Source organism: Carlito syrichta, unplaced genomic scaffold, assembly GCF_000164805.1.
Source record: "Carlito syrichta isolate Samal-C Ts95f unplaced genomic scaffold, Tarsius_syrichta-2.0.1 Scaffold302386, whole genome shotgun sequence".
Lineage (NCBI taxonomy): Eukaryota > Metazoa > Chordata > Mammalia > Primates > Tarsiidae > Carlito > Carlito syrichta.
The window spans coordinates 295,309-309,505 of NW_007246482.1; the positions used below are offsets into that span (position 1 = coordinate 295,309).

A 14,197-nucleotide genomic window follows, 5' to 3' on the forward strand; every position below is an offset into this window, starting at 1 on the left:
GAAGGCAAGTATCTTACCCAAGGTCACCCAGCAGAGCCGGGACTGGAGCCCAGGTAGTCTGGCTCCAGAGCCCAAGCTCTTAATTGTTCTACTTTGTACCTTCATTGTAAATGTTTGTTGAATGACTGAACCTGACAGGGGTGATGGATCCATGGGGCAGAACAGTGAAGAGAGGAAGAGAAGGAGTGAGGGTTGGGGCCAAAGGCTGTGACTGTAGTAGACACCTGGAAGAAGTGCACCCACTCGCTGTGGCAGTAGGGGAAGGGGCCTTCCAGGGCTGTGGGCAGCTGGCCAGGGTCCACATGATGGCTGAGGGCCCTCAGCGAGGTCAGCACTTCCACCTGTAGACAGAAGAAGTGACTCAGTGGGTGACAGATGTTTGAGAAGGTCCTGCCCAGACCCCAGCTCCAGTCCACCTCCCACAGGTAATGCTGGCTGTGGCTTTAAGAGCTGTTTTATGGACAAACAATCTTCTCTGGGATTCTGACAAATCAAAATTCAGAACCACATACTGGTTAAGGAATGGCAAATAAATAGCACTCATACGGCCACACTCCAAGCCTGTGCCCAAGGCAGACATCATGAATCAATCACAGCACTTGTTCCCTCTGAGTATGGCTTTTTCCCAGCACAGCTCTCCAGGCAATCACACAAACCGATTGAAGCTGGCGTTGTGATGAAACTTCCTCGTAATCCCTGCAGGTCTCTAGTGACCCGCCAAGGGCTGATGAGAAAAGCCACCAAATTCTAACCGTGTCCCCTGAGACACGGAAGAGGGACCAGGTGACTGCTTCTCCCAGGCCATGACGTTTGAGGGTGATGTTGGAACAGCTCCGAGTACCGAGGCTGGGGATTTCTGGACCCATCCCTGCTCCTCAAAGGGTAACCCATGGGCCCGCAGACCAGCATCACCTAGGGGCATGTGAGAAATGCAGAATCCCAGGCCCCTTCCAGGTCTACCTAACTGGAACCAGCACTTTGACAAGCTCCTCAAGACATTCATGGGCCTGTTAAGGCAGGCCCATCCCTGGCTCACAGCATGCCTCTACTAACCAGAAGCAAGAAGACTTTTTATTTTATTTTATTGTCTATTATTCTTATTTTCTTTGAGTTGGGGTCTGTTGCCCAGGCTGGCGTGCAGTGGCCACAAGGCCCACTGCAGTCTTGACCTCCTGGGCTCAGGTGATCCTTCCACCTGAGCTGGGACTACAGGTGCACACTGCCATGCCCAGCTAATTTTTTTTTAATTTGTTGTAGGTCTTGCCTAGGCTGGTCTCGAACTCCTGGGCTCACGTAATCCTCTCGCCCTGGTCTCCCACTGTGCAGGGAGGGACCACAGGCTTGAGCTACCACCTGGTGGTGAAACCTTTTAAAGCACTTTGTGAAGTGGGGCAGCGGCGGGGGTGCCCACGCACGCCCATTGTGGTGTATAACGCATCTGTATTGATTAGGGAAGATTAATGTAGGAAGAGCAGCTCGGGCCGCCGTGTGGAAAAGGCGCCAGGCTGTGAGTCAAGAGGCTACAGCTCAGTTTCCCTGTCTGAAAAGAAAGCGGGGAGGAACTGACTGGATGGAGCTTTTCAAATAGGCCTCTTGCCATCAACTCTGCTGACACGGCAGAGCCTATCGGGAGACGTGGGCTTGGGGAAGAAACCTCTCTGCAGCTGACAAGACAGCACCTGCATGGAGCTGGCCTGGGCGTCCTAGCGCGGGCCCCATGTTCGCTACCCCATCCCAGGTTATTTCAAGGCCTCTTCCAAGGCCTCTTCCGGCATGGGAATTCTGCAATTCTTTTTTTTTAAATAGACTCTATTTCTAGAGCATTTGTAGTTTTACAGAAATTATCGGTAGTTCCTTTATATCCACTCCCCACATACATTTTCTCCTATTATTAATATCTGATTCGAATAAATTATTATCAGCTAAAGTCTGTATTTCTTTTTTTATTTTATTTTTTTAAGCCAGAGTCTCACTCTGTCACCCAGGCTGGAGTGCAGTGGCATGATCATGGCTCTCATAGTCTCAACCTCATGGCTTCAGGTGAGCCTTCTGCCTCAGCCTTCCAAGTAGCTGGGACTACAAGCACAAGCCACCACTCCTGGCTAATTTTTTTATTTTTTTGTAGAGGCGAGGTCTTGCTATGTTGCCCAGGCTGGTCTCGAACTCCTGGCCTCAAGCCATCCTCTTGCATTGGCCTCCCAAAGTGCTGGAATTACAAGCATGAACCACTGGGTCCAGGCTAACATCTATATTTATATCAGGGTGCACTCTTTGTGTTGTACAGTGCTATGGATTTTATTTTTATTTTTTAATTTTTTAAAAGTGTGGACTCAAGGGGTGTGTGTGCAGGTCTGTTACAGGAGCATATTGCACGGTGGTGAGGTCTGGGCTTCCACAGAGTCCATCACCCAAGCAGTGAGCATGGTACCTGGGAGGTGATTTTTCACCCCTCGCCCCCCTTGGGGTTGTCCCCTGTGTCTGTTGTTCCCACCCTTGTGCCCGGGTGTGCCCAGAATTCTGCAATTCTGCCCCTTCACCCCAGCTCAGCCCCAGTCCATCCACGACCTCCTCGGCTACCCCCTCACCTGGGCATCGGGCAGTGCCTTGAGCTGGACAGCAGCCTCCTTCTCCCCCAGGAAGAGGACAGCCTGGATGGCGGCCGGGACCCGGGCCTGCGGAGAGGACCCCCGAGAGCTGCTCAGCCCAAGCCTCACTGAGCTCCCCCCATTCTTTCCTCCTCTCTCCCTGCCAAGATGCAGGCAGATGGGCACAGGCACAGGGCAAGGTCCCCCACGGCCAGGACCTTCGTGGGACGTTTGGACAGTGAATCACCAGAGCCAAGAGAGCAGCAGAGTCACATACCGTTGCACAGCTTCCCATATGCCCCGCCCCTCCGAGCCTCAGTTTCCCCATCTACAAAGTGAGGGGTCAGACCATGAGCACAGGCCACGCCCCCAGTCACTCCACTGCCCGTAGCGGCTGGACAGGACTCTCCTTCCGCCTCCCCTTCCAGGTCGTGAGGTTGAAGGATCTCAGTCTCAGCCATCATGAGTGCCACGCCCCTGGCCTCAGGGGTTGCAAGGTGAACGGACATCCGAACCATCCAAACCATCAGGACAGGTGGTTCCACAGAGAAACTTCTGCCGGGACCTCTGCTAAAATAGTCTCTCTTTGCTACTGGTTTACAGGGGAGACCACACGAGGTCCGAGCTGCTGGGAGCCATGCAGCCACCAGGGGTGGCACCCTCAGGGGACCCTCGGGGGACCCTCGGGGGAATGGAGAAGACTTGAAGGCAGAAGCTCCCACCTCCTGCTCACCTGGGTGGCCTGCAGGGCGCTGACTAGGCCAGGCTGAGGGGGCTGCTTCCGGGCATCAATCAGGACCGCTAGCCCCTTGGCTTTATCTTCAGATCTGTGGGTGGGAAACAGAACTGGCAGGCTCGCCCGATGGCCTGAGCTCTCCAAGGGAAAAGACCTGGTGGAAGGTGAAGGAAACTGGCTGCCAGAAGCCTTGATTTATTGGTGAACTCTGAACTCTCCCTTCTGCAAGACAAAGTTCCAATGCCCCCTCCAGGAAGCCCTCCATGATTCCTCCTCAGGCAGAGCCGCTGCTTCTTCTTTGGTGCTCCTGCAATGCCTCACACAGCCCTCACCTACAGCCCTAATATTCCTATCGCCACTAGCCCAGGTGCAGGGGGCGAGTCCCCGGCACCCACCCATCCCTTTTGTGTAGGCAGAATCCCCGTCTTGTTCAAGAATCCAACTCCCTCCAGAAAGCTATGTGCCCCCAAGGAGCTGGTTTCTGACTGGCTGAGGCCAACAGGGAAAACACAAAAATCCCCTGGCCAATGATTAGTTTAGATGGGGGTCATGTGATCTATTTCTGGCCAATGAGATGTGGGGGGCTTCTGAGAAAGACTCCTTTAAAAAGTTCTTGCAAAGAGATATAACATTTCCTTATCTGACAAAACATTTTGAGTGGGAATTTGTTACTTGTGACCAGAACTCCCGCACTGCTTTAGCCACAGTGCACGGAGCTTACAGTGGCCACTTTTCATTGATGACCTTAGGACTCCCCAAACTGGCCCAATTGTCAAAACTTGTTAAAATACGATTCCTCACCACCTGGCCACCCCCACTCCCCTGCAGACATCCGGCCAGCAGGGACAGGGTGGGGCTGAGGAATCTGTGTGGTTCTAAGCACCTCCGGCCAGTCTGATGATCAGGCAGGAAAATAACCCCCAACTGCCTTGAAGCCTTACAGTCACCCAGTTCACAGACAACACCAGAGCTGGCCCAGCGTGGGGTGGGGCTGTGGCACTGCCATTAGTATCTTGTGGCCTGGAGAAGCTATTTCACCTCTCGGAGTCAATTTAATGATAATAGTACCAGCCTTATGGTGAGGACTGATGAATTCATCACTGTGAACACTCAGAAGGCCAGGTGCGGTGGCTCACGCCCGCAATCCCAGCACTTTGGGAGGCTGAGGCAGGAGGATCGCTTGAGCCCAGGAGTTCAAGACCAGCCTGGGCAACATAGTGAGACCTCTCATCTATAAAAAAAAATAAAAAAGATTAGCCAGGCGTGCTGGTGTGCACCTGTAGTTCTAGCTACTTGTGAAGCTGAGGCAGAAGGCTCATCTGAACCCAGGAGGTGGAGGCTGTAGTGAGCTGTAATCATGCCACTGTACTCCAGCCTGGGCAACAGAGTGAGACCCTGGCTCAAAAACAAACAAACAAACAAAAAACTCAACTGCACAGAGTCAGGGAGATGCAAATGTTTGCTATTACTGCTATCCTAGAGGGGGAAACTGAGGCACAGTGAGAGGCGGCTCCAGGAGGTGACAGCAGGTCTCTGACATTTTGTCCTCACCGGCCTCTGCCTATGCCTGGGCTGGAATAGTGATCTGTTTTCAAACCTGTCTCTGCCACCGGCCTGGAGTCCCTCAAAGGCAGGGCCGAATGTGAGGGCCTCTGGGTCCCCAGCACCACGAAGCAGGAAGCCAGGTCCAGGGCAGCCGCTCAGTCAGTGTTTGTCAGAGCACAAACCCAGCACGCAAGATCCGAGCGTGTCCCATGCGCCACAGCTGACACCGCCCTCATCCCTGCCACTGTAACCCCACGTGGCCCTCAGAGCCCATGGGGTCAGCCCCTTGGTTTCAAGTGAGCCTCAGAGAGGGAGGTGACTGCCCTGAGGTCACACAGCAAGTCAGGATTCCAGGGCTGTGTCTATATGTGAGTCACTTCCAGCACAGGAAAAGAGGGTCCCATCTCCCCCTCATGCCAGAAAAGCCACCCCACCCGGGACAAGAGGGAGGAGAGTCTCAGTAGCCAGCAAGTGGCAGGGATGGCTCCGGGGGCAGGGGTGATGAAGGTTCCAAAGCGTTCCCTCAGCCCTCGCCCTCCCCCACCCCTCTACCCATCAGCAGACCCCTAGGTTTGGTTGGGGCCTATTAGTCACAGTCACAGCTACACCCACTCTGAGACTGCCCTGGCTGGGGGTGAGGTTTGAGGAAAAGATGGTGCCTCTTCCTCAGGTAGTTCAACCTCGAGTCTGACTGGTGTTAGACGTCAGCCTCGTTCTTTCACTTATTCATTTATTCACCCATTCAGCCTTCCCTTCATCTATTCAACAAATATCTATAATTCAGATGATGGCTCAATTATCACCACTTCAAGGAAGTCTTCCCAGATTTCTCGATTGAAATTCCCACCCCCAACACACACCCTTCCCACGCTGCAACAGTGGTTCTCAAAGTGTGGTCCTGGGCCCGCATCAGTAACACAAGGAAACTTGTAGAAATGCAAACTGTCAGGCCCCACTTGCCCCAGACCCACTAAATTGCAAAATCTGGGGCTGGAGCCTGGAGCTCTGTTTTAACGGCCCCAGGTGATGCTAAGGCCACTCAGGTCTCCACAGTCCACTTTTCCTCACCCAGCAGCACTCCAAAGGCAACTCGCCGGGGCCTGCTTCCTGCACCTGTCCATCTCCTGTGTGCTGGCCTGAGACTCCCCAAGAGGGAGCCAGTGGGCCCGGCCATCCCCCAGCTCCTGATGGGGACTGGCTCTGTGACACGCCGGAGGGAGGGGCAGCACCTCCTCCCACCCGTGCCTGCTGGAGCCTGCTCAGGCTGCCTCAAGAGGGCTGTGGGGGTGGGCGGTGAGGGCGGCTCAGCCCTACCTGGCCACGGTGCACAGGTAGCAGAGCAGCGAAGTGACCTCTGAGGCTGTGCACCAGGGTGCGTCCCAGGCCCCCTCTGTCGTGGACACCAGAAGCAGGGGCCGCCCAGCCCTGTCCCGGCCGCCTGGAAGGGAGAGGGCACGCGTGAGCAGTGAGGAACCTCCTCAGTGGCCTTCAGGCCTTCACCCCTAACGGTCCCTTTGCTGGGGACGCCCTTTCTCTCCTGAGAACTCTGAAAGCTCACTTGTCCTTCAAAAGCTGCCTCCCGAGAAAAGTCTCCCCTGTGTCTCTCCTGGTGCAGGTGTGGCCTCCCCGCCCCTGGCCTTCCCCTGTGGAGGATGCCCTGGGAGGCCAAGTTCATGCACCAAGCTCTGGGGATTCAAGAGCCTGCTGCACACTGACTCACTCTGTGTCAGTGGGCAAGTCCGTGTGTCTCTGAGCCTCAGTTTCCTCATCCGTCGAATGGAGGGAATCATACAATGAACGTATCAGATTATTTCGAGGATTAAATCAGACTGCTCCTGAGAAGCACTTGTCACGGGGCAAGAGCCCAGGGAATGCTGGCTGCTAAATGACCGTCCTTCCTGGTCCCGTCTCCCGCCCACGGCATGGTGAGGATGCAGCCCATGGCCGCCAGCGCACTGTTTATTCTTGTAGACTTTCAGCCTTGGGTTCTTGACAGGCTGTTTCCTGTTCCAGGAATCTGGGCTGTGTGCCCCATGCTCCTCACGGGGGTCAGGAGGCCAAGGCCTGGGAGCCAGCACAGCCATGTGTGCTGGGAAGGGAGGAAAGGACAGCTGGAAGGGGAGGTAGTGCCTGTCCTGCAGCTGGACCGGAGGCTGCACTCTAGTCAGCTCACTGAGGGCTACCCTACAGGGACCACCACCCACTCCACGTGGCACAACCTCCACAGCGGGCGAGGCCCTTCACAGCTCACAAGGCCTCGGGCAGACTCAACCACCTTCCTAAGGCTGCGTACATGGGTCCAACCCCCCCAGAGCATTCTCTCTCTTCACACTGGTCTTAAAATTCGACATAATCTGGGCTGGGCACAGTGGCTCCTGCCCATAATCCCAGCACTTTGAGAGGCTGAGATGGGAGGATCGCTTGAGCCCAGGAGTTTCACACCAACCTGGGCAACACCACGAGACTTCATCTCTACAAAAAATCAAAAGGTAGCCAGGCATGGGAGCACTCACCTGTAGTCCCAGCTACTCGGGAGGCTGAGGCTGAGGGAGTGCCTAAGCCCACAATGTCGAGGCTGCCGTGAGCCGAGGCTGTATCACTGCACTCCAGCCTGAGCGACAGAGTGAGACCCTGACTCAAAAAAATAATAAATCGACACACACATATATGAAAACTTTATATCCTCTTGATATTATGGGTTTGATTTTTTTCCCTAATATTCATTTACAAATTTTAAATTTGGGGGAATTTTTTGGAGGGGAATGACAGGGGAGAGCTGAGTATCAATTGGGTCCTGACTGGCAGGAGGGAATGCGGTTGGTTTTGTTGTGTGTGCTGATGTGACTGCTGGGGACCGTGCTGAAGTATTTAGGGTCAACCACGGAGACCTAGAATTTATTTTAAAATCCTTCAGAAAAGAAAGATGATGCATGCCAAAATGCTAAGATGTATTCAACCTGGGTAATGGGTACATGGGTGTTCGGGATACTATTTGCTCTATTTTTCTGTATGTTTGAAAAATGTCATAATATAAAGTCCCAAAAAGGTGAAATACTTAAACCATGAAAACTGCATCACTTGCAAAGTCAGGGATGCAGGCCAAGGTCCCTCCAAAATCCCATTGCAGCCATTGGATCCCTCAGGTCAAGGAGTGCTACATCATGTCCCTGGGCCCACTTTGTTGATCCGGAAACTGAGGCCTGGAAAGGGGAAGCGACTTCCCGGTCTCCCACAGGCCCAGGCCCTCAGCCTCTCTGCGTGGGGGAGGATCCGTGCCCAATTCACACTTTGACCCTGGGCCACACCAAGAGACGAGCTTTTGTCTGCTGTAAATCTGATGACTGGCGCTCAGTTGCAGCCAGTGGGGCCTCTCTCCTGCTCTACAACCTTTCCATGGCTCCTCATGGATGACAGTGCAAGCTTCTTGGCCTGGTTCTGAAGCTTCCCAGGCTCTGCACACGCTTCCAGCCTCATTCATACACAATGTGTTACAGGCTGAGTCCCATCCCTGCCCTCCACTTCCAAACTCATAGATGAACCCCCAGTGCCTCAGAACGTGGTTGTATTTGGAGATAGGGTCTTTGAAGGGTTAATTGAGTAAAAGAGGGTCATTTAGGTGATCCTGAATATGATTGGCAGGTGCCTTTACAAGAAGAGGAAACTTGAACACAGAGGGAAGACCACGTGAAGACACAAGGGGAAGATGGCCGTCCGCAAGCCATGGAGAGAGGCCTCTGAAGAAACCAAACCTGCCAACACCTTGATCTTGGAATTCCAGCCTCCAGAACAGTGAGCAAATGAATTTCTGTTGTCTAAGCCCTCCAGCCTGTGACAGTTTGTTATGACAGCCCTGGGACACCAATGCCTCATGCCTCCCCTTGGCACCAATGACAGATGGCACCTCCCAACTTTGTTTACCCTATTCCTTCTCCTCTCTCCAGCTGGGGAAATCCCCCTCATCTTTCAAAGACCAGCCAGGGTGCCGCCTCCTCCAGGAAGAAGACATCCTCACCCCCTGCCCTCCTTAGAAGCCCTCTCACCCTGGGTTTTCCATGAGCTCCTGCAAGCCCGAGAGCTCCTTGGGGCGTGCATTGGGTCCAACTCTTTGCTGCACCAAGTGCTCAGCACCAGGCGGGGTCAGACCATCAATGTCTGTGGTTGCTTCATGGATGGAGGGTCAGAGCAATGCCTCTCCAACTGCAGTGGGCCTGGGAACCTTGCTGGAAAGAAGGGCTGGGTCAGCAGGCCTGAGGCTTTGTGTCTCTCCTCCGCTACAAGGTGATCTGACATCGGTGGTCCCTAGGCCACACACGGAGCAGCAAAGGCTTCAAGTACTCAGGACATTCCACAGTGGGACACCGTGGCCATGCAATGAGGTCATGGGCCTGCCTCCCCACCAAACTCTGCCTGGAATGGGCCCTGCACATGGTCAGTGCTGGCCGGGCTGACTAGGGGTAGGGGCCAGTGTCCACCTAGCTAAAGACTAGGCCAGGGAGGCCCCTTTGCCCCAAACATTGCTCTCAGCTGGCAGCTGGCGCCAGAAATACCAACATGAGCCCCTAAGAGCTTGAGAGAGACACACATTATGAGTCTCAGGGGGAAACGGAACGGGCAGGTTGGGCAGTGGCTGGGTGGGGGTTCCCCAAAGCCACTGAAAAGTTTGTTTCTCCTGCCAGTAACACTGAATTCACTCCAAGTTTGGGGAGAATGGGAAGTAATTTAATTTGCAAGCAATTAAAAGCCATTTTTCATACCGAAACAAGTGAGAATGTATTCTTAAAGTAGAATATAAAATGTGTAGGAATTGTAAAGACAAAAAATATTTCAAAGCTCAGGGTGAGGTCCCAACTCTGGGGACCCTGTTCACTCCCTTCTGCAGGGGGAATTTTTCGGTAAAAAGCCTGAGAAGCCCTCTCCAAGGCGTGGTCCCTCTCCAAGGCGTGGAAGGCAGGTGTGGCCCAAAGATGCCCAGGCCTGAGGGCCCAGAACCTTGACTGTGTCACCCTCTGGGGCAAAGGGGCCTCTGCAGATGAGAGCGAGGGTGGGCCTCGGGGTGGGGAGATGACTCTGGGCCGTCCAGTCTGATCACAGGACTCCTTAGAAGCAGAGTGCTTCTCCTGGCTCTATTCAAGATGTCAAGGCACATGGAGGGTCAGGTTGGCCTTGAAGATGGAGAAGGGCTCACAAGCCAAGGAGAGGAGACAGTTGCTGGAAGCTGGAAAGGGGGAACAGAGTTTCCCTAGAGCCTCTGGGAAAGGATGCAGCCCTGTCCTCACCCCGATTCTAGACCAGCAGGACCCAAGATCCGAAACCTGAGACCCCTGTCAGGCTTCCAGACTCCAGAACTGTAAGATAATACACGTGTGCTGTTGTAGCCACTGAGCTCGGGGTAACGTGTCATAGCCACGATAGGAAAGGAGCACGGCGCCTATCCCACACCAGCCTACCCAGCACAGGAGCAGTCACATGTGCCTCGGTGTGGTCACTCTTTCTGAGGACGGAGCTTCACGGGCAGTTTGGGGAGAAGGAAGGAGCCCAGGAGAGAAAGATGACGGGTCTGAAGAGGAGAGACAGATGCCAGCTTCACGGGGCTGGCCTGATGCTGACTGTGGTCTTAGGGCACAGACCTGGGGACTGTCTGGCTACAAGGGAACTCCAGCAGAGGTGAAGGTGGAAGCAGGGAGACCAGCGAGGCGCCCACAGCGCAGGCCAGAGGCCATGAAGGTTGGACATGGTGGGGGAAGCCATCAGATCCCTGACGTGACTCTGGAAGAGCTGACAGGAGCCACCAGCACTGAGTGTGGATGGAAGAGAAAGAGCAGTCGAGGATGGAGTTGCCATCTTTGGTTGTCCTCAGAAAGGACTAGGAGGTTCACCGGGTGGATGTGAAATCAGGAGTCCATATTTGGACGCACTAATTTAGAGATGTCTGTGAGACACCCTGGCAGAGACACCTGGGTAAAGAGTTGGGTGAACAAGGCTAGAAGCCCTGGTGTCCAGACTGGAAAGACCAGTGTGGAGTTGTCAGTGCAGCGACAGCATTTCAACAGCTAGCCCACCTCCCAGACGAGGTCACCCAGGGAGTGAGTAGAGGGAGAGGAGGAGGGGACGAGGACTGAGCTGGGCTGGGGGGTGGGGGGCAGCCAAGGAAGCTGAGACAAGCAGGGTGGCGAGGAAGACCCAACAGCAGGCACAGACAGCCGCTCAAGGGAGGCGTGGCCTCGGTGCCCAGCGCTGCTGGAGGGTCAAGGGCAATAAGAACAGGAAACTCACCACAGGACCTAGAAACAGGGAAGGCAACCTGGCAAGACCTGTCCCACAGCATGGTGCGGAGGGAACTGTGACTAGAGGGGTGGAAGAGAGGAGAGGCAAGCAGGAGAGAGGTGGAATCCAGGCTGCCCTCTGTGAGTGTCCACAGACAGGTGGAGGAGAGTGGTGTGTGGAGCTGGGGTGGGCCACCCCCAGCTTGGGCACCCCAAGCTGGTCGATGGGAATAGCCAGTGCAGAAGGGGAAGGGGAGGCCCTTGCTGGAGGAGTGTGGCTGAGCAAGCAGGACCCAGGCACGGTTCAGGATCAGCCTGCCGGACGCCTCAGCAGAATGCACAGGAGAGTGTTGGGCATGTGCAGATACCGGCAGATGGGTGAATATGGTTTCTTGGGGGGGTAGCTCGCTGCTTCTGCTTACTCAACTGGACCAGAGGGCGGATCATCAGCTGAGGGCACAGTGGGGGAAGATGGCGCTGAAGGTCAGAAGAGAGAGAAGGTGTGAAGTTCCCTCGGGACTCCACAGGGACCCCTGGAAGTCAGTGGTCAGGAATCGAACTCACCACCCGTCGCCATGGTGTACGTTTTTGCATATTGGCTCAGCTTGAGGGTACAGGGAACCAGACGGAGAGGTGACTTCACGGAGGTGGGGATTTCTCCAGGTGAGCGTGAGGTAGGAGAGAGAGGCAAGAGTGACAGTGTTTGAAAGGAAGGGTGAGAAGGTGAGCCTGGAGGATGGGAGACAGGCAGGGGGAGGGGAGGGAGAGGTGGCTGGCTCAGCAGGCTGAACGCGCCGGGATGAAGAGAGGCAGTGGCAGGGAAGGACCAGGAGCCCTGACAGGGAAACCAGGGGAGCAGGGGCTGTGGGGACACCACGGGAGGAGTGACCTGGGGAGTGACAACAAGATCACCAGAGGAGAGGAAAAAGGGAACAGAAAGCGGAGCGGAAGGAGCAGCCATGTGGACCCTGTTCATTCACTCAACAAACGCCCTGGGAGTATAGTCATGTGCTGGCACTTGGGGCCCTCAGTGCATGTTGCAGCCCCAAGAATTTCCAGGGTAACTGTGGCAAGAGTGACGGTGAGCCTGGCCCTGTCTGCCTGCTCTCTTCTTACCCAAGGGGGAGCCTGAGGCCCAGAAAGGGTGAGTGACTTCAAGGTCAGACAGGGAGCTGAAGACAGAGCTGGAACTCACGCAAAGCGGAGGCTTTGATGGACAAGGTCTGAGCCCTCAGAACACAATGGGCCAAAGAGGACAGTGAGACCCTTTGTGCACAATTAATATGGGGATGGGCAGCAGGAGTCTCAGCAGACCAAGGACTGACCATGTCCCTAGGAGCTACAAAAAGACAGGACAATGCCCAAGGCCCTGAAGAGCTGTGAAGTATGACAGAATGGCAAGACAGTTCGCTTCCAGAAAGCACTGTGGTTTTTCTTGCCCCCAGGCCTTTGCACATGCTGTTCCCTCTGTCTGGAACACTGTTCCCAGTCCTTCACTTGGGTAGCTCCTACTCATACTGTAGGACTGAGCTTTCCATAACTTCCTCCGGGAAGTCTTCTCTGATCTCTCCCACCCAAGCCTGGGCCAGGGGCCTCCTCTGTACTCCCTCAGCCTCCTTCGCTTCCCCATCACCACAATTTTTTAACCTAGTTGTAATAATGTGTTGTAATAACCCATTGAGTTTTCTCCACCACGGGAACACAGGCTTCCAGAGACACATCAGACTTGTTCCCTGACTATCCCAGTGCTAAGCCCAAGGCCCGGTGAGTACTTGTTACTAGGATGAAAATATATTAAAGAGGAGTCATAGCACCCTCTGTAGTGGATGCTGTTAGTGCCCCACCCAGATCTCCCAGCAAGCAGAAAACCCGTACCCCAGGCGCTGGGATTCTTGACTGGAAATGGTTTACAGATGCCCCTTTCTCTGAAGATCTGCCCTGGACTGGACTGGCTCTCGCTGTCTCACCCCATTTCATGGTCAGCATGCAATTAACTACTGACAGGTCCAGGATCAGCCCACAGGTAGTGACTGACGGACCCAGGATCAGCCTGCGGTTAGTGACTGTCAGACCCAGATGAACAAAGTCCAGCCCCCTGCATCTTAAGCTGGAGCCCATTCTGAGGGGTGATCTGTGCTCCGAGCACCCTCTGGGGTCAGGCCACAGCCTTGCTTCTTCCCCTGCCCTGTCCTCCTTCCCTCTGCTTCTCCTGAGAGCCCTCCTTCAATAAATCTCTTTCCCAAAAATCTTTCTCAGGCTCTGCCTCTAAGGAACCTGACATCCACCTTGGCTACCTCCCTGACATTTAGATGGAGGGGTGGATGGATGGACAAATGGACAGATGGGCAGATGGAGGGATGAAACTGCTTTCATCTGATCTAACTCCTCCATTGCAAAGATGAGGAAACTGAAGCCCAGGGAGGCTTGGTCTAGAGCCCAGGCCTCCAGCACTTTCTCTGCCTCCCCTGCACCCTCCAGCATCTGAGGATGCACTGGGACAACCCCCTCCCCCAGCTCTCTTCCCTACCCTCCGCAACCTCCCCTTCAATCCCCAGAACCTGGCAGGCATGCTATCCCAGAGCGGAAAACTTTGACGCTCAGAGCCCCAATCCCAGGAGCAGGCTCTGGGGGCTCCTTGTGCAGGGTGGGGCCGGCAGAAGCTTCTGGGAAGCCAGTCTTTTCTGAGGCCAGTGGGCCTGAGTTGGTGACTGAGTCAGATGTTCTGGTCTGGATTGTTCCAGCTGGGGAAAAACAACAGCAAAGAAAAGGATGTTACACAGAAGATGGATTTTCTTTTTTTCTTTTTTGTTTTTTGAGTGGAGGCCTCTCTCTGTCACCCAGGCTGCACTGCGGTGGCATGATCATGGTTCACCACAGCTTTGACCTCCTGGGTTCAAGCAATCCTCCAGCCTTAGCCTCCCTAGTAGCTAGGACTACAGGTGCACCACCATGCCTGGCTAATTTTTTTTTATGTTTTGTAGTGATGAAGTCTTGCTGTGTTGCCCAAGCTGGTCTTGAATTCCTGGACTCAAGCCACCCTCCTGGCTCAGCCTCCTAAAATGCTGGGA

The 14,197-nt window shown here is 54.5% G+C and overlaps 1 protein-coding gene across 1 annotated transcript in view; it reads right to left on the minus strand.

Annotated features, from left to right (window-relative positions):
* Window positions 1-14,197, minus strand: part of KIAA1755 (KIAA1755 ortholog) — a 43,088-nt gene that overhangs the window by 11,604 nt on the left and 17,287 nt on the right. Inside the window, exons 4-8 of the mRNA XM_021711588.1 lie at window positions 13,688-13,870; window positions 6,181-6,304; window positions 3,319-3,412; window positions 2,586-2,672; window positions 225-341 (exon numbers count right to left, since the gene is read on the minus strand). Of these exons, the coding sequence (XP_021567263.1) occupies window positions 225-341; window positions 2,586-2,672; window positions 3,319-3,412; window positions 6,181-6,304; window positions 13,688-13,870 (605 nt within the window). The remainder of the gene's footprint in view (window positions 1-224; window positions 342-2,585; window positions 2,673-3,318; window positions 3,413-6,180; window positions 6,305-13,687; window positions 13,871-14,197) is intronic.